This window comes from Lagenorhynchus albirostris, chromosome 11 (genome assembly GCF_949774975.1).
Source record: "Lagenorhynchus albirostris chromosome 11, mLagAlb1.1, whole genome shotgun sequence".
In the NCBI taxonomy this organism is placed as follows: domain Eukaryota; kingdom Metazoa; phylum Chordata; class Mammalia; order Artiodactyla; family Delphinidae; genus Lagenorhynchus; species Lagenorhynchus albirostris.
In genome coordinates, this window is record NC_083105.1 from 60,795,109 (window position 1) to 60,814,475 (window position 19,367).

At 53.6% G+C, this 19,367-nt stretch overlaps 2 protein-coding genes across 2 annotated transcripts; both read right to left on the reverse strand.

Annotated features, from left to right (window-relative positions):
- Positions 1–2,337: 2,337 nt before the first annotated feature.
- Positions 2,338–13,265, reverse strand: SOAT2 (sterol O-acyltransferase 2). The gene is made up of 15 exons (XM_060164882.1): positions 12,970–13,265; positions 12,462–12,517; positions 11,815–11,951; positions 11,404–11,463; positions 10,949–11,056; positions 8,267–8,543; positions 7,795–7,864; positions 7,137–7,221; positions 6,606–6,651; positions 6,265–6,394; positions 5,734–5,831; positions 4,304–4,402; positions 3,646–3,781; positions 2,953–3,098; positions 2,338–2,744 (listed from the first exon to the last, which is right to left on the reverse strand). Exons 1-15 carry the CDS (start codon positions 13,076–13,078, stop codon positions 2,694–2,696), a joined length of 1,608 nt encoding a protein of 535 aa, XP_060020865.1. The 5' UTR covers positions 13,079–13,265; the 3' UTR covers positions 2,338–2,693.
- A 1,082-nt stretch (positions 13,266–14,347) lies between these two features.
- Positions 14,348–18,276, reverse strand: IGFBP6 (insulin like growth factor binding protein 6). The gene is made up of 4 exons (XM_060166129.1): positions 17,786–18,276; positions 15,529–15,668; positions 15,253–15,372; positions 14,348–14,666 (listed from the first exon to the last, which is right to left on the reverse strand). The coding sequence occupies exons 1-4, from the start codon at positions 18,111–18,113 to the stop codon at positions 14,544–14,546; spliced, it is 711 nt and encodes a 236-aa protein (XP_060022112.1). The 5' UTR covers positions 18,114–18,276; the 3' UTR covers positions 14,348–14,543.
- Positions 18,277–19,367: the final 1,091 nt, after the last annotated feature.

The window sequence follows — 19,367 nt, forward strand, 5'->3', positions numbered from 1 at the left end:
AAAAATAAAATAAAAATAAATGTCTATGGCAATTGGGCTTCCCTGGTGGTGCAGTGGTTAAGAATCCGCCTGCCAATGCAGGGACACGGGTTCGAGCCCTGGTCCGGGAAGATCCCACATGCCTTGGAGCAGCTAAGCCCGTGTGCCACAATTACTGAGCCTGTGCTCTAGAGCCCGAGAGCCACAACTACTGAAGCCTGCCTGCCTAGAGCCCGTGCTCCGCAACAAGAGAAGCCACTGCAATGAGAAGCCCGTGCACCGCAACGAAGAGTACCCCCACTCGCCACAACGAGAGAAAGCCCGCGCACATCAATGAAGACCCAATGCAGCCAAAAATAAATAAATAAAATAAAATTTTAAAAATTAAAGAATTAAATGGGCAAAAGACTTAAATAGATTGTTCATAAAGGAAGATACACGAGCGGTCAATAAACACATGGAAGAATGTTCAATGCCATTGATTATCAGAGAAATGTAAATTATATAATTACACTCCACTAGAATGGCCAAAATAAAAATGGACTAGCAAAATCAAACATTGGTGAGAAGTCTGGTGCCCAGCTAGAGTTCTCATACACTGCTGGTGGCAATGTAAAACGGTATAACCACACTGGGAAAAAGTTTTGCACCTTTTTATAAAGTCAAGCGTGTATCACCTCTATGATCCAGCTATTCTGCTTCTTGGCATTTACCCAAAAGAAATGAAAAAATTTACCCACAAAATGATTTCTATATGAATCTTCAGAGCAGCCTTATTCATAGCAACCCCAATTCAAATGTCCATCAACAGGTAAATGGATAAACCAATTGTGATATATTCATAAATAGAATACTGCTGAGCAGGAAGAAAGTACAAACAATTGATACATTCAAAACATGGAATAATCTTAAGAACTATATTCAGCAAAGCAAGACTACCTCCCTACAGGAGTACCTACTGTAGAGCTCTATTCACGTGAAGTTGTAAAAGAAGCAGAACTAATGTATGAGGGTAGAAATCAGAAAGTAGCTGCCTTTGGCTGAGGAGTAGACTGGAAAGGGGCATGAGGGAAGAGTATGTCCCCATATAGTCAAGACACTTCTAACTTAAATGTCCTTTTTTTTTTTAACATCTTTATTGGAGTATAATTGCTTTACAATGGTGTGTTAGTTTCTGCTTTATAACAAAGTGAATCAGTTATACATATACATATATTCCCATGTCTCCTCCCTCTTGCATCTCCCTCCCACCCTCCCTATCCCACCCCTCTAGGTGGTCACAAAGCACCTAAGTGTCCTTTTCTTTTTTTTTGGCCGCAACGCGCGTGGCTTGTGGCATCTCAGTTCCCCTACTAGGGACTGAACCTGGAGCACAGCAGTGAAAGCGCTGAACCCTAACGGCTAGACCACCAGGGAACTGCCTAAATGTCCATTTTATAGCTGTGGAAGCTGAGGCTCACGAAGTTAAAAGATTTGGCTAAGGTCTGTACAGGAGGTTCCTCTCCTGGGTCCTCTGAAGGAAAGGAGGCCCAGCCATGTGCCCTCTCGGGATGTGCCGGAGGTTGCCAGGAGCAGAGGATTCAAGGGTTGGGGAAATGTGATCTGAAGGAGTAGAGGTGGAAGAGGGGATGAGGCTGAGTTTTGGGGAGATGGGGTGGCATAGAATAGGTAAGGGAGAATGTCACCTAAGAGCCTCAGCCCCTCCCATCACAAAGTCTTGCCTCTGCAGACTTTGCCTGTCTTCAGTCATGCCTGTCAAAAGTGGGTCTTGGGCTTCCCTGGTGGCGCAGTGGTTGAGAGTCCGCCTGCTGATGCAGGGGACGCGGGTTCGTGCCCTGGTCCGGGACGATCCCACATGCCGTGGAGCAGCTGGGCCCGTGAGCCATGGCCGCTGAGCCTGCGCGTCCGGAGCCTGTGCTCCGCAACGGGAGAGGCCACAGCAGAGAGAGGCCCGCGTACCGCAAAAAAAAAAAAAAGTGGGTCTTCACATAGAGAACAGACTTGTGGTTGCCAAGGGGGAGTGGGGGTGGGGGAGGGATGGACTGGGAGTTTGGGGTTAGTAGATGCAAACTATTACATATAGAATGGATAAAAAACAAGGTGCTACTGTATAGCACAGGGAACTATATTCACTGTCCTGGGATAAAACATAATGGAAAAGAATATAAATAAGAATGCATATATATGTATAATGAAATCACTTTGCTGTACAGCAGAAATTAACACAACACTGTAAATCAACTATACTTCAATTAAGAATTTTTTTTAAGTGGGTCTTCAACAAATGATGAATGAATGAATAAACGAATGAATAAAAAGCGATACAAAGAGTTTATTATTGTATTGTAAAGAGCACAAAGAAAGAAACAAACACCTCTCAGACCTTGACGGCCCGAGTTGCTTTAAGTCACCCCACCTTCACCAAATCTGTAAGGCCCTTCGTGTCTCCCCCAGTCTGAACAGCCATGGAGTGAGAGGGGGCCTTTTGCCCAACCCACGGGGCTGGGGGCTCAAGAGCTACCACCATTCTGAGTCTGTGCTCACCTGTCCACAGGTCCACAGATCTCAGTCCTTGGAGTTCTCTGGTGGGGTCAGGCATGGCAGGCCCCCTTGACTCAGAGCTAGGTCTGGGAATTCAGAGAGGAGCCCGGGTCCCAGGCTTTGCAGGCAGAGAAGTTGGCGGTGTCATCTGGGCAGTGAGTGTGCCCTGACTTCTATGTATGGCAGGACCAAGATCGAGGTGTCACCAGCCCCCAGAAGGTTGTCTGTGCCAGAGAAAGGTGAGTTGTGAATAAGGTCCCTCCCAGTGCCCACCCTGTGCATCTAAAACATGGGAGCCCATCCTTCACCCCCAAACCGGGCCCTGGCCCCTGACCGTGGCTGTGGAACTGGGCAACAAGAGGGGGCTGGCTCTTGGGAAGTGGAGGCAGGTCCTCCTGGGTGGGGAGCTGAGCGAGGGTCATGGTCCCTTACCTGGGGCAGGGGGCAGTGGCGCCGTGCATACCACTCCTGGCAGTACAGGCTGACCTGGATGCCCTGGCCCAGAAACAGCATGGTCCACATGAGCACGTTCCACGCTGGGCCCGTGTGCCGGTCATGCATCATGAAGTTCAGTGGCCCTGATGCAGGAGGAAATGTTGTCACCTCAGCTCCAGATACCTGTATCTAATCTTCCTGGCTGCCTTCCTATCTCAGGGCACGGGGAAGAGTTGGAACAGGAAGGCACCATTGAGGAAGATCTTGAACCCAGCTCCAAAAGCTCACGGAGGTCTCAAGTGGCTCATGTAAAACGAGGATTCCTCAGTCTACACTTCAGTATCCTGGATCTCTTACTAAACCTCCCAACCTCCCACCAGTTTTCTCCCCTTTGTCTCCCTGTATGTGTGCCCTGCTCAGATGCTCCTCTGCAGCCAGAGGTCTTTTCCCACATCCCCCAGGATATCCCTTTGCTGCCTCCCTCCCTGCTCCCAAGTCCGACCGTCCTGCCCCCCCTCCACCAACTCTCACACACAACTCTGATGCCTTCCCCCAGAAGGCACACACATTTCCCCCTTCTGTCTTGGGTACGTGGCCTCTCCCATCAGTCTGGAATCTCCAGGAGCGGGACTCCAGGTCCCTTCCCTCTGGCTGTCTCCCTCTCCAGGGGCATAAAGAGGCCAAGCTCACCTCCAATGAAAAGGAAGAGCAACAGCATGACAGGGTAGAAGAATCCCAGGACGAAGCAGAAGATGTACTCGTGGACCACTGCAGAGACCAGGAACACGCCCAGCATGGCTGCCCCTCGGGCCCGGCCACCAAGGAGCTGGCAGGAGCCGGGGGTAGGAGGGTGGAGTGAGTCTCCCTAAGCCCCCTCCACAAAGAGCCCCCTCCTTAAGGAAGCCAGAGGTCGTGTAGTACAGTGGAAAGAATATGGGATTTGCGATCAGAAGGACTGACATGTCCTATTTAAGAGCATTTTATTAGTCCATCGGGCCTTAGATGCAACTTTCAAAAGGGGCTATAATAACACTTCTCAGGGTTACAGGGCAGATTATATAGTATGTGAAAATTCTTGGTAACTGAAAATTGCTATATGCATGTTCCTTAGAAGGCTAAGGAGGGGAGAAATGCCCCGTGGAGGAGGTGTAGTTGAGGACAAGGAAGGAAGGAAGTTAGATCATAAGAAGGAATTTCTGCCCATTGGGTTGGGTAGAATGGGGGCAGGTGAAAGTCAAAGGGGCCCTTAGGTCTGGAAAAGATGAATGGTGCAGAGAAAGGGAAGGAGAGGATATCCCAGAGAGGTTCCATTAACTTTGGGAGCTGACGGGGTGTGCAGAGCCCATACCCACAGCCCATCCTGATATACATAGCTGTACAGCCAGTCATGGACCACCACGTTCCAAGTGCGGTAGTAGTTGGAGAAGGAGGTCGAGTTCCACCAGTCCTGGGGGGGTGTTCAGGGGGGGAGAGGAGGTGAGCATCAGGGCCCTGTCTCTGCCCAGGCCCCAGGTTCTCTCCCCTGCTTCCTGCACCCTGTCCCAGTGTTCTCCACAAGGGCTGGCTCCCAGCAGGAGAGAGACAGCAAGCAACCTCCCAACTCCCTCTTCAGCATCTGGGGTCCTTGCCCTGCCTCCTACTCTCCCTTTCAGGAGAAGAAGATTCCAAATTAGCATCCCCATAAGAGCAGTTAGCCCTGGCTGGTCAGGGGGTAGAGGGGTGACAATACAACCATACCCAGAGGAGCACATTTCTCACTGTGGAAGATTGACAGCACAGCTGATGTTGAAATTGTGCCCCACAGGGTTAAGAGAAACTGGTGACTAATGGAATTCTTGAGCTCGTCTTACAGAACAGCAGGTAAGGGAACAGCTTGTTAAAAAACCCTTCTGCTTGTAACCTGCCTTCACTGACTAAGCCTTAAATTTTTTTTTTTTTAACCCCTTAACTGCCCCATATAGATAACACCTCTGATGTATGGGTCACTATAGTAACAGGGGGCATAAGTTTTCCAGGAACTTGGAGTTGGCTCTTGTCTAGTTCAAGCGGGCTAAGACTGGTTGGGACCACTGACCCTAAAACTGGGCTTGCACAGGTGTCGGATGAATGGCCTTTTGACATCAGAGGGCCAAAAACTCCACCCTCAGATCATGCTAATTGCCTCCATTTTTTTTTCTTCTTTTTTTTTTTTCTTTTGCGGTACACGGGCCTCTCACTGCTGTGGCCTCTCCCGTTGCAGAGCACAGGCTCCGGATGCGCAGGCTCAGCGGCCATGGCTCACAGACCCAGCCGCTCCATGGCATGTGAGATCTTCCCGGACCGGGGCACGAACCCGTGTCCCCTACATCGGCAGGCGGACCCCCAACCACTGCGCCACCAGGGAAGCCCTGCCTCCATTTTTTAACATGCATCCCATGAAGAAGCATGTAACTCAGATACACCTGTGCAGAACACCGATTACCTCACCTTTTCCCTACCTCCAATCACTTTTCCCCACACCTAAGATCATCTTGCTTCTTTATCCCATAAATATCTCAAGCCCCTGGCCTTTGGGGAGGCGAATCTGAGGTTGTTCTCCCTTCTCCTCACTTGGCTGCCTTGTGAATAAACCCTCTGTCCGCTGTAAATCTTGGCGTCTCAGTGTTTGGCTTACTGCGAATTGGTCAAATGAACCTGGTTCGGTAACTAGGTGACAGCCAAAATAGCCACCATCCTCCCCACATCCTTCCCTAGCCCTCCCTGCATCCAGCTCCCAAGTAGCCCAGGTCCAGGCCCCACCCGATAGAACATTCTGTCTCCAAATCGTAGCATCTCTGCGAAGGCGTTGAGCCAGCAGTGAAGGAATGCAAAGAAGATGAGCAGCAGCATGAAAATGCCTGGTAAGTAGAGACAAGGGGCTGCAAGTCAGCCTGGCCCCCCGATCCCCCACGAAGCTCCAGAGGTTCCCCCAGGAAGCCCTCGCCTAGCAACCAGGGCCCCAACTCCCACCAATCATTTGTTAATCATTCACTAATTCATGCACTCATTCATTCATTCCATTTGCTCATGAAGCCCATGCCAGATGTTGGGGATACAGAGATGAATGTCCAAACCTCTGCCTGTTGGGAGTTCATAGAGTGGTTGAAAGGTAGGGAGTAGGTGGCAATCTGAAGTGAGACCCTGACGATGAGCAACCACAGGAGGGGGCAGATAAGGGAGAGTCAGAGGGAAGAGGTGTTGAAACTAAGAGTGAGCGAGCGGAGGGAGGGGCTCCCTGCTAAGTCTTCCCCAGGGTGCAGCCTTCTGCAGCCCTGCCTCTGGTGGGCATACCTGGCAAGGTGGCGTGCATGATGGAGAGCACCAGGGCACGGGTGCTGAAGGGCTCCCTGCTCATGTTGGCAAAGACAGGAACACAGAGGCGGCCCAGGATGAAACAGGCGTAGAGCACGCAGCCCAGGGCCTGGGGAGGGGGTGGAGGACGCATAACTTTGAAAGGAATCACTGGTCGCTGCCCCTCCTTCTGAAATCAGACTGTGGCCCAGCAACTGCATCCTCTTTCCTTAGCGCCACCCTCTGACCTCTTCCCCAGGCCTCCCTTACTTCACTCCCAGAAATGTCCCCTCAGCCACCATGAGTCATAGGTAGTCCACCCTTTGACCCCGTCTTCTGACCTGGGCAAAGTTCTTGGCCACATAATTCCACCTGACGTTGGGTGTCCTGCAGCAGCAATGGGGATAATATGTTTCTCATCCTTTTATCTTGTTCCTGCCTGGGCCCTCTCTCCGCAGCCCCCTCAATTGCTCAGGCCTGGGAGGATTACCTGGAGAGGTGGGGGTCTAGAACACTTTGGACCTTCTATAACAGAGACGACAAGTGGATTTTTAGCTTGAGTGTCTACTAAGGTGACCAACCATCTGGAGTTTGCCCCAGACTGAGAGGTTTCCCAGGATGTAAGAATTTCAGTGCTAAAACTGGGGCAGTCCTGGGCGAACCAGGACAGTTAGTCACCCTTGTGTCACCATGAGCTGGGGCAAGGAGAAGGAGTAATATACCTGCTCCTTACTTCTCATTTTTATTATGGGGTGCTGCCTGAGAAAGTGGCCAGTGTCTGGGATGAGGCGAAAGACCTCAGGGAGAGGAGAGTAGAAGGGCTAGATCCCTGACGGGCCTGGGCATTTGGGGGAGGGGGTGCAGGGTCTTACCTGGGGTAAGTCTCCCTGTAGATGAGTGTGGGGCAGAAGAGGAAATAGAGGTAGCTGGAGAAACTGGGGGCCCGGATCCCCTCACCTGGGGAGGAGTAAGAGGGGTCCATCAGTGAAGAGGGAAGGGAGAGAGGACACAGCTGGGTGGGATGCTGGGGAAGGGCAGTGGGACTGGTGAACAGAGCTGGACAGGACAGAGGTGGGGGGGGTGAGGAGCTGGATATTGGATCTGGAGGTGGAGTGGGGGAGGTGAAACTGGGCAGGAGCTGAACCTGCTCTTTAACGCCCTCCTTTTGCTTCCATTCCAGGCACCCCCATTTTCTGGCACAGGACCTGCTGTGGCCAGAGCTCCCTGTGGCACCCACAAGTTGCACCACCCACTTCTCTCTCCTTCTGTTCTGACTACCTAATGGAAGGCGCTTACACCCTGGGTCTTAATAAGAATGAGCCGGGAGTCCTGGGCAGCAGGGGAGGGGTATCAGAGGTGGGACCTAAGAGAATGACTAAGGCCCACAGAGCCCACCTGGGGGCCGGAGCTGGGAACCGTGGGCAAGATGGCCTTAGGAGGTTGGAGCTTTTATGAGGATCCTGCAGCTGCTGGCTTCATGCAGCCAGCCAAGAGGACTGAGTTCACAGCAGCGCCTGCTGAAGGCCTCACCTCCTCTGGCCCGAAGTGTCCCAGGCACAGTCTCTCTCAGGAAGGAGTAGCTTTTCATCAGGAGCCTGACCTGAGATGGAATGGGAAAGAGGTTAAGGTGCTGTGGGACTTTGAGCAGATCACTTAACCTCTCTGTGTCTCTTTTACGGGAGAGGGGCAGGCAGATTGTAAACTTTGTACGGTCAAAGCCCATACTTTATCTTTTTGTTGGACTGTCTTATAGCCTAACACAGACGGCTGCTGGGATGAATCGAGGGTAAAGGGGTACCGGAAAGGGCAGAGACTCCAGCTGGCCAACCCAATCGATTATATTTGCATAGCAGTGTCCGTTCGTTCGTTTACATTTCCTGGTTGGCTCAGATCCCTCGCAAAGGACTCCGCCCCTGGTAACTAGCTCCGCCCCCACCAATACAGTATCCAATGCCCTCCTTCCCAGGGGCCCCGCCCACCACTGGTCCCGCCCATCACCTACCTGCTCAAAGACTAGGACACAGCTGGAGGCTGGCGGGAGCTGATACTCCACTGCTACATGGATTGGAAGGATGCTGAGCACTGCTGTGTGGCCGGCCAGCAGCATGCAGCCCAGGCCCACCCCCAGCGTCCAGGCCGCTCTGGACTGGGGCCTCGCCCACAGCCGCAGAGCCTGGTAGGGCAGCAGCAGAGTGGACAGGAACATGGGGACCCACGTTACCAGCGCCAAGGGCAGCTGTCCGAAGCTGAAGATCAGTAGGTCAAACTCCAGCATCAGCCTGGGAGTGGGGAAGGAGAGACAAAGTAGACAGGTGTGAGGCCCATCCTGTCCGCTTCCTCTGCAGTCAGAGCTCTTGGAAGATAAACTGAGGCATCTTGCCAAGGTTGTGAGCTCCCCATTTCTGAAATTGTTCAAGATGGCACCTCTGTCGCCCAGGACTTCTAGCAACAGGGCATTGCCCGAGGAGACTCAATCATGGGATGGCTTTGCTTCCAAATAACCTATAGAGCCCTCTGTGGCATTGCAGAAGGGTTCAGTACATCCCATGCCACCGGTGTTAGGGTATGAGGTGCCTAGAGTTTAACTTTGATTTTTGTTAGTTTTGTGCTTTTGGAGTGTCTGGAGCTGTAGACTTGAATTAATAGAAAGCAGGTTGTTGAGTGTTTTGTTTGCTTAGGTTAAGAGTATACGGCTTGGGGACTTCCCTGGTGGCACAGTGCTTAAGAATCTGCCTGCTAGTGCAGAGGACATGGGTTCGATCCCTGGTCTGGGAGGATCCCACATGCCGCGTGCGCCCGTGCGCCACAACGACTGAGCCTGCGCTCTAGAGCCTGCAAGCCACAACAAGAGAAGCCACCGCAATGAGAAGCACACGTATCTCAACGAAGAGTAGTCTCCCCTTGCCTCAACGAGAGAAAGCCCGTGCACAGCAACGAAGACCCAATGCAGCCAAAAATAAGTAAATAAAATAAATAAATTTATTTAAAAAAAAAAAAAAAGGGGCTTCCCTGGTGGCGCAGTGGTTGAGAGTCCGCCTGCCGATGCAGGGGACACGGGTTCGTGCCCCAGTCTGGGAAGATCCCACATGCCGCGGAGCGGCTGGGCCCGTGAGCCATGGCCGCTGAGCCTGCGCGTCCGGAGCCTGTGCTCCGCAACGGGAGAGGCCACAACAGTGAGAGGCCCGCGTACCGCAAAAAAAAAAAAAAAAAAAGAATATACGGTTTGGGACTTCCCTGGTGGTCCAGTGGTTACGAATCCACCTACCAATGCAGGGGATGTGGGTTTGATCCCTGGTCAGGGAACTAAGATCCCACGTGCTGCAGGGCAACTAGAGAGCCCGTGTGCCACAACTAAGATCAAATGCAGCCTAATTAATTAAAATTTTTTAAATTAATTAATTATAATAATTATTATAATTTATTATAAATTTATTAATAATTTATTGTTAGCTAAATAAATTTAGCTAATTTATTATTAGCTAAATAAATTAATTAATTAAAAAAAAGAGTATACTGTTTGGGGAATTCCCTGGTGGTCCATTGGTTAGGACTTGGTGCTTTCACTGCCGCGGCCCGGGTTCAATCCCTAGGGTCGGGGAACTAAGATCTGCAAGCCTCGCTGTGCAGCCAAAAAAGAGTGTATGGTTTGTAATGTTGAAAAATTAGAAAATTAGAAGCGACCCAAACGTCCATTAGTAAAGAACTAAATGAACAACAGCTGGCACTTCCAGACTCTGCAGCCATTAAAATCAATGGACCAACATGGAAAGATCTCTAATATGGGTCATTAGGGAGTGAAAAGGAAACAATAGGTACAGTAAGTATCTTATTAATGTAAACCTCCATAAAATACATTCCCTTGGTTCTTATATACATCTGGAAGTGGATGCATCGAAATGCTCTGGAGGGAAGCTCTCAAAACCATTAAAAATGTTACCCCTGGGGAGCGGTCTGGGATGGAGGGGGGTGATGGAGAAGGAGCCTCCTGAGATTTGATCCTTAATTATAAGGATGAACAACAAGTTTGCCAAAAGGAAGTGCTTTTGCTGAACCTGCAGATGCTTGGTCCTCTTCCCTTTACTGCTTCCTAAGCCATATGTAGGGTGAGGTGGGGTCATGCAAGTCCAGACCCCCAGGGGTCTACAGCTCCCTGAGGCTCATCCCCAGAGTGGGGAGGTGCTTTTTGGGGGAAGCAACCCACCAAGGCACTTGTGTGCACAAGATCTTGTCTTCCCCACAAGATTGGGAATGCCTCACAGAGAGGGCTGGGGTCGGCCCCTCATCTCTCTGCCCCCCAGCGCTGGTACTTAGGAGGGGCTCACTGGAGGTTACTTGAACCGAACACCACTGCCTTGGAAAGGACTGTGTGAGAGCGGTGGGGTGGGAACCATGCTTGTGTGTGCACATACGTGCATGTCTGCCTCAGGACAAGGGTCCAATTGAGAAGAATGTGAGTCGGGGAGTAGTGTTCCCAGAGGGCTAACTCTGGAAAAACAGACCAAAGGCTATCCAAGGCTGTGCTAAGAGGACTTTTTGGGTGGGAAGGTGGTTGGAAAGCAATGCTGATGTGTGTCTAATAATCCAACGGGCCTGTGCTCTCTCAGGCCGGTGGCAAGTGGAACACTGGGAACCCAGGTGGTCTGATCTTATCTGTGGGCCTATCCCGAGTGGGAGGGGTGCCTACCTGCCCTCATCAATGAAGTCGATGGCCAGGGTGCTGATGATGAAGACACACAGGCCGGCGACAAACATGTGGTAGATGGTGCGGAAATGCTTCAGCTCCATCAGCTCGCTGGAAGGACAGGGCCCGAATGTCAGTGGGAGAGTCCTCAAGGTCATGCAGACTAGCTCAGGCACTGTACGCAAGTGGGGATGGGACCTAGCGATTGGGAAATTGCAGCTATGGGCTGCCATATGGCTAGGACTTCTGTCCAAAGCTCTTTCCAGCCCAGACAATTCTCATCCTGGTGGCCTTTCTTCCACAATCACACCCAAGGCAAATAGAGAAACAGAACCTTAGAAAACATCTCCAAGTCCTCCCCCAAACCACCTAGAGCCTGAGGATGACAAATGAGGCACCCTGGTTCCCCAGACAGAGCTCTTTCTTTTCTTCTCATCCCATCCTCACCCCCGACTTACTCAAGCAGGGACTTGCGGTTGATGAAAACTTTCCGTTTCCCCAGGGATGGCTCCCGGGTCCTGAATTGAGACAGTTGTTCTGGGCCAGGACCCAAAGGAAGAAGGCAGTAGGCAGAGGGTAGGGCCTTGCAAGACGTCAATATTTGGGAGCCGAGGGCAGTAGTAGGGGAAGGTCAGTGTTAGGGCCAGCGGGCAGGACCGGGTGGAAGGTCAGGGAGGGCCAGGGCAGACCAAAGCCCAGCAGTGGAGGTCAGGAAGGCAGAGGCGATAAGGGGAGAAGAGGGAAGACTGAAGTTGGAGTTACATCAGTGCTGGCAAAGGGCACATGGGATAGCATCTGTGGCTCATAATCCTTACGACGGAGGGGGCTGTGCAGCCCCTCCCCAGCCCCCTGGCTGCTCAGACTCTTACTTGCACAAGGAATCTGGAGGGATGGAGGGCACTGGTCTGTCTTGTGGCGGGTAGGTTTGAATAGCCTCGCACATGGCCTGATCCAGCAGCTCCGTCAGCTGACCTTGTGCTTGCTCCAGCAACTGCGTCTTCACAGCCTACAGGACAAAGCAGGGCAGGGCCCGCGGTCCCTCCATCCAGTCAGCCATCCTCCCACTCACCAAGCATTGACTGAGCCTCCCTCCATGCCAGGCACATTGCTAAGTGCTAGGGATGGAAAGATGAACAAGCATGGCTCCTGCCCAGACGTTTCCACCCCCAGTTTAACTCCTTCTGGTTTCCCAGGGCAGCAGTGAGGATCCAGGAAAGATACTTTCAGACTCTGGGTCTGAACCTCAACCACCTTGTCATCTCTGATCTTACTCTCTTCTCCCTGACCCCAGCCTTCCCTCTCCTGACCTCTAGCCCCACTAACAGAAGACTGTTCACTGGCTGACCTTTGGCACCTGTCCCGATGACCTGTGTTTCAAACCCCTCCATCTTAACTCGTAGCTCTGACCTGAGGGGTTTGAACCCGAGAACAAACTGTCTTTATCATTAAGCCAGTCCTCCCCCCCTCCCTCCCTCTACTCCAGGACCTGTCCGTTTTGACCTGTGACCTCCCTCACCTGCATATGTCGGGTCCATTGTAGCAAATCTGGGCCGCTATGTGTCTCATTGTTTCCTAGGATAAGGGGTCAAAGGGGAGGAGTGAGGGTTCTGCTGCCTAGTGCAGACCCAGAGGCATCCTCTGACCAGGAAGTGCTTTCTGTGTGCTCAGCAGCCTCCCCACTCCCAACTAGTCAATACCTAGTATCATGGTGGCGGGGGGAGCAATCAGAAGGGGAAGTTATTTTTGCAGGGGGTGAGGAGGTCACTGGCAAGCGGGGAGCCTGATGACATTCCTGGAAACAGGGTACCCAGGGAACGGGAAGCTACTCTAATCACCATCGGGGGTAAAAGAGTCAGAAAGATAAGGCAAGGTACTGAATAGCTCTTTTCTCCTCCCTTCCCCAGCTGGTTAGTTAGGGAGCAGAGGCTGGGATCTGCCTTCACTGGCCTCCCAGGACAGCAGGAAGGATTGAACGTAGACAGCAGGAACCCCCTCTCGACAGTGCACCCCACCTGCAACCCCACCTGGGCATTCTGCATTCCCAAAGTGGGGCTCCCCTTCTCTGGAAGGCCGGTCTTCCTTCTCTCCTCCTAGCCCTTCTCTCCTCCGCAGTTGGGCCGCCCTTGGCTCCATGATGTGTGTCTTGACTGGGCAGTGGCAGCTGGTAAGTGTTCCCTTCCTTCCTTCAGGCTTGCCTGGCAGAGCTCTTATCTCACTCAGCTCCTCTGACAGCTCCAAAGACTAAAGTCCTTTCAGGAGGAGGGGTTACAGGTTATCCGATCCATGATCCCCTTCCGGAAGGCAGTACCATCTCAGCTAGAGGCTCTGCTCTACCGGCTGTCACAGGGATGGACACAACCCCTGAACAAATAGCCCAACCACCACCCAGATGCCCAGCTCCCTCCCACAGGAATGGGAGCTCTGCACCCATACATGTCATGGGGAGGGGGACTTTGCCCCTCTGAGGCTTATCACCTGGTAGGCTGCTTCCCAATCTCTTTCTCAGTAGGCTGAAGGTTGGGAAGGAGTCAGAAACATCTTCAGGTATGAGGCACTCAGCTCCCATAGACCATGATAAGGTACGTGAAAGAACCTTGTCAACAAAGATTTCTGTGCATGTGATTAGTATTCTGTGAGGTTGGTACCTGTGACGACTGCGGTACCGTGGCCCCTCCAGGGAAGGCTAGGGGCTGGGGGCCCTGAACACCACCTCTTCCCTACACCTGCTTGGGTTAGCAGGTAGGCAGAAAGGAGGCAAAACAATCACTTAATCAGCACCTGAGGAATGCCAGGCATTGTCACATATGGAAGAACCAGATTTAAATCCTCCCTCAGTCATTTACTGGCTGTGGAATTGCAGGCAGATGACCCTAATAGTTTAAGCTACAGTTTCCTCCTCTGAAAAACAGGGGTAAAAGTCCCTACCTCATAAGGTTATCGTAAGCATAAAATGAGGTAAGCATAAAACGAGGCAGTCCATAAAATGGTCCAGGGCGTAGCCCATGGCAAGAGTGCAATAAATAATAATTTCCTGAAGAAGTAACAGAAGGGTAAGTGCCTTGAGAGTTCCTCTTTGTTGGGTTCCTGGTGGGGATTAACTATTAATCTTTCCTCTCCCTTTGTGTCCAAAGATCAGTGTTAGAAACAAGGTCACAACCTCAGACCAAGGCCACGGCCTCAGTGTATCCCTGCCCCCACCTGCTGCCTTCCACTCCCTGGTGGGCAGTTGGGTGAGGTTTGAGGCCATGAAACATCTACCAGTGGCTGTCTCTGTCATTCCCAGTGTGGCAGGAAGGACAGATGGTAGTCCACAGGAGAAGAGAGCTGCTATAAGAGGCTGGACAGGGGTAGAGAGAAGGGCCAGGGACTCCACAATGTGAGAGGTGAACACAGAGACGTAGGCCAGAGACCCCCAACACAGCTTTATTAACACCCCAAGCCAACACCAACAATCTTTCCATGTGTGAGGTTGACAATGGGGCAGGGCCTGCAGGTGGAGTGTGGGGCTCTGGGCCTCTGAGTTACTCAGCACTCAACAAATAACCCAAGATGATAGCCCCACGCTCCTGCCAGTGGCCATGCAGCCTCCCACCCAGCCTTAGCCACTGCTCCCGGTGGGGCAGGGGGAGCTTCCATCGCCGTCTGGGGACCCGGGCAGGGGCTGGCCCATGCGATCCACACACCAGCAGGGACCTCGGCGCTGCCCCTGGGAGGAGCGGCACTGGGGAGAGAGGCACAAGAATCAGAGGTGTGGCCCAGGAGAGATGGGAGGGGCCCCGTGGGTTGGGGGACAGGCTGTCAACTCCTGAGTCTGAGTCTGTGGAAACATCTGAGTGTTCTCGGGACAGCGAAGCCCACTGGGTTCCCTTGCATGGCTTCTCTTCTCCACCCACCAAACTGTGCCTGTTCTTCTAGGCCAGAACAGTGGTTCTCAAAGTGTGGTTTCCAAACCAACAGCATCAACATCACTAGAGGCCGCATTGGAAATGCAAACTTTCAGGCTCTGTGGGCGGGGCTCAGCCACCTGTGTTCACACCTGGGTGATTCTGATTGCTCCTCACGCTTGTGAACCTCTGAGTTAGGCATTGCTTAGATAGTCTAACCTCTGAGTTAGGCATTGCTTAGATAGTCTAACTCCTCTCCCATAGCTGTGGTTGGTTATTCTCTCTGTTTGTGTGGGCCCTAAAGTTGGGAGAGCCCTAAGGGCAGGGCAAGTGTCTTATTTATGCAACTTTGTAAGCCCCCCTACCCAATTGCTAGTAGGACCCTTGTACTGATAGACCAAGGGAGGAGAGGAATGGCCTCACCTGCCGCTTCCGGTAGAAGCCCCGATGGTCACAATTAGGCACGTAGAGGGTGTGAGCCCCGCGGTAGATCTCGGTCTGGAGTTGCTGCAGCACTGAGTCCAGATGTCTGCGGCAGGGGCCCTGGAGGAAGGGATAGCTCTGCTGCAGAGCCTGCTGGCCCCACCAGCCAGGCTCCCAGGATTGGGATGGAAGACTCGGCCAAGCCCAAGGGAGCAGTCTCAGATGGGAATCTCCAGGACTCTCCACCCCTCCCGTTCCCTGCAGCCCCAAACGCACCATCTCAGTGTCTTGGACGCCCCCAGGATTGGGCCGGGCGGGAGTGGTAGAGGTCCCCGGATTCCTCTGTTGGTCTCTGCGGTTCATGTCCTGCTGGCGAGTTGTCCCTGCTTGGGGCTTACTCTCCTTAGGATTCTCCCCTACAGCCACAATGGGGAATGGGGAAGAAGAGGCCGGAAATCAACCAGATGTCAAAGGCCAGAGCCTAGCGGAAACGAGCGGGGCTTTCAGAGTAGTGAGGGGGTTTACAGTTTGGCTCCACTGTTACCTTCTCCTGGCCTCAGTTTCTTTCTCTGACAGATGGTAATATTACCTTTCATGATAATATCCCCAGACTAGTATTTTTTTAAATTATTTATTTATTTATTTTGGCTGCACCAGGTCTTAGTTTCTTCATGCGGGATCTTTAGTTGCATCATGTGGGCTTCTTAGTTGTGGCATGCGGACTCTCAGTTGCAGCGTGCGAACTCTCAGTTGTGGCATGAATGCGGGATCTAGTTCCCAGACCAGGGATCGAAGCCAGGCCCCCCGCGTTGGGAGCATGGAGTCTTACCCATTGGACCACCAGGGAAGTCCCCTGCAGACTAAGGCTTTAAGGCTTATAAAGGAGAAGCACTTTGGAAAGCAAAAATCAATACGTTCATTGATTGAGGAGCCTGCGGCTTTGGGTGAAAAGACCGGGCTGTTCCACCAGAGGCCAGCAGGGGGTGCACCAAGCCAGGGAGATGGGGCAGAAGAGCAATGGCGGTGAGAGGGGGTCAGCAGGGACCCAAGTGGAATGTGTGTCCCCGCTGTGACCCTGCTGTGACTCAGCCCACCCCTCCCAGGGCTGAGACATGGTTACTTTGGGGGCACTGCAGTGGGGGCCTCTCCCTTCTGGTCCCCTGAGACTCAGCCCAGCTCAACCCCAGTGGTCCCAGGAGCATGTGTGATTCAGCCCTTAACCAGGAGGTGGAAGGCGGGCAGGCTGCAAAGGTGCAGGAATGAGCGGCTTCCAACCTGCAGGCAGCTCCTGGCTCTGGAGAAAGTTTCACACGTTGTACTGGGGGGTTTGGGGAAGGCTCAGGATGGGAAGGGAAAGTCAGGGTGTCAGGGCAAAGAAAAGACAGGGAGGGGAGCGGGCACTGTTTGGAATTTGCCCCAGCTGTAAAATGAGATATTATGAGCCCTGAAGTTGCTCCCATCTGCCTGCTACTCAAAAGCCAAGAACCATTTCCTCTGCAATCCTGAGTCTGATCCCTCTTCCTCCACACTCCTCAGACCTTGCCCCTCATTCCCGCTATTCAGCATCCTACCGCGACCATGCTGCCAGCTGCCTCCTCTGACCCAACCAGACCACCTCTTTCCAGGAAGACCCCTAGCAGCCTGGACTCAGGCATTTAGGACTGAAAGAAACTCCAAGTTGATTTCCCATCCTTCCCTGTGGAAAAAACTGGGAGCTCAGATGCCCCTGGGGTGGGGGCCGTTTGTATTTCCTCCTCTTCTCATCTCCCTGCTGCCCCCCATCTTTCAGGTTCTGACTCACTTCTGTCCCACCCACCCAATGACTCAGCCTTCTATTCTCCTCTCTGGATTAGGGTGGGGTGGGGTGGGGTGGCTGGAGGGTTCTGAGAAGCTTTAAATCATAACCCTGATTTGGCAGACTCCTTCTTTTCCCACCTCTATCCCCCCGCTCCGGGTGGGGAGTGGGGAGGGCCAGCGCCAACCATCGGACCCTAGTCTAGTGTGAAACTGCTCTGGATCTGAGCCATCTTCTATTCTCCACCCCATGTTTGGGTGCTTTGGACACCCTGATATTAAGAGGAGATATTTCTCAGTGTGTGTAGGATTTGGGAGTCTGGAGTTCTCTTCCCTCTTTCTCCAAGTGGAAGCTGGTAACAATGCCTGGGTCCTTTCTCCAGCTTGGGGGTCTAGGGCTGAAGGAGCTGGGCCTCTGTGGCATACAGCACGTCCCTAAACCCTTCCATTCCTCCCTTTCCCCTCAAGGGAAACCCTTTTTTGACGGGGCAAAAAAGGGTTGCGGGCTCAGACATCTCCCTGCTTCATCCCTAGGGCCCCCAGCCGTACCCCAGACTCCTAGGAGCTCCCCGCACTGGCCCCTTCAGCCCCTAAAATGTACCTCCCACCAGGGTTGGGGAGGAGGAAGCGTCAATCTCAGGACCCTCATAGCAGGGCTGCCCGTGCGCATCCCTCCCGGACCCTGCCGGCAGAGTTGCGGGCCTCACGTGGGCGGGGCAGGGGCGGGGCGCGGACTCACCCGAGGGCGCGCGCGCCCGGCCGCAGCGGCCCCGGCCCAGCAGCAGCGCCCGCAAAGGCGCCTCGTCTTTCTCCGGCGGCTGGCACTGCAGTCCTGGGGCGCAGTTTGGAGTGTAGACCCCGCACTGCTGCCCCTCCCTCCTGAGACAGCCCCCAGCTTCCGCACAGCCCTCCGCCGGCGGCCCCCCATCCTCCTCCTCCACGCAGCCCCCTGGACAACCCGCCTGCACCCCCTGCCCGCAGCCTGGGCACCTTGCCAAGGCGCCTCCTGGGCGGGCAGCGAGCAGCAGAGTTAGCAGCAGTGGCGGCAACAGCCTGTGGGGGGTCATGGTCAAGATTTTTGCCCCGTCCACTCCTCCCAGAGCAGTCGTAGCGCAGCTGCTGCCCGTCGCCGCCCCTCTGCCTTAAGTAGCCGCCGGCAGGGGCCGGGCCCTTTAAGAGCCAGGTGAAGGGGGGGTGCGGTGGAGAAGGCAGGGGCATTCCCTAAACTGGGTGGGACTGGAGAGGCCCCCCCCCCTCCACCTGGGTCCTCCCCACTCTTCTCTACCTCCTCCCTTCCCGGTTTCTGTTTACTTCCCAAATTACTCTGATTTTTCTTGCTTTGTTCCCGGGAATCTCGCCCGGATTTTGGGAGCTGGACAGCTGGCTGGAGGCCCTGGAGGGTGGGAAGGGGTGGAAGCAGGAGGGGTAGAAGCGGCAGTAGGGGTGAAGGGGAAACCTGAAATCCAGTTCGGGTACATGTGTGGCGGATGAAGGAGACGGAGGGACTCCGATGGGGAGTGAGAAGATGGCGGACTTAAGTGGACGCAGAAGGGATGGTGTGGGGGTCATGAGAGGAATGCGGGCGAAAAGAGAGAAAAGGCGGAGACGACGGAGAGTGGGGTCTTGGGAGAACTGACCGCTGATGGAAGAGAGTAAACCAGGGGCGAGGAGAGGAAGAGCAAAGCTGAGGCAGGAGCAAGAGAAGGTCTCCCTGAGATATGACAGGGGAAGGCGGGTACTGGGGGCCAGACGTGGGTAAGATGATAGAAGGGGTTGGGGGAAGCAAGGGGTGAGGTGGGGGGAGGCGGAAGCACACCTTGAATGAACTGTCAGAAATCCTAGCATTGTGTTGGGGCCATGGGAGTCTGGAGGGATTGCAGGGGGCGGAGCGTGCCCGCAGAACTAGCTGAACACCTGGGAGGTAGGGACGGGGGACTGGCCAGCTGAAATTATAGTGGTGGGGCGGGGGGGGGGGGGGGAGGGAGAGGCGGGGGGGGGAGGGAGAGGCGGGGGGGGGGGAGGGAGAGGCGGGTGGGAGAGGCGGGGGGGAGGATTAGAGGAACCCATACTCTGGGTGCTCTTAGGGACAGTGGCCAGAGAGCAGATCCCCAACCCACGCTGTCCTTCATCCAGGTCAGCCCACCCCTCCATTCCTCTCCTTTCCCAGAATCTGTCCTCCACTCCACACCCACCCAGTACCACCCTTTGGGTTTTCTGGATTATTCAGGCTGTGCTCTACCCAGGGGGGTTGAATGGTGACTGGTCTGAGTGTTTCAGTCTGCCTGCTCCCCGAGCTTTCACACGCTGGTCTGTCTACCCCA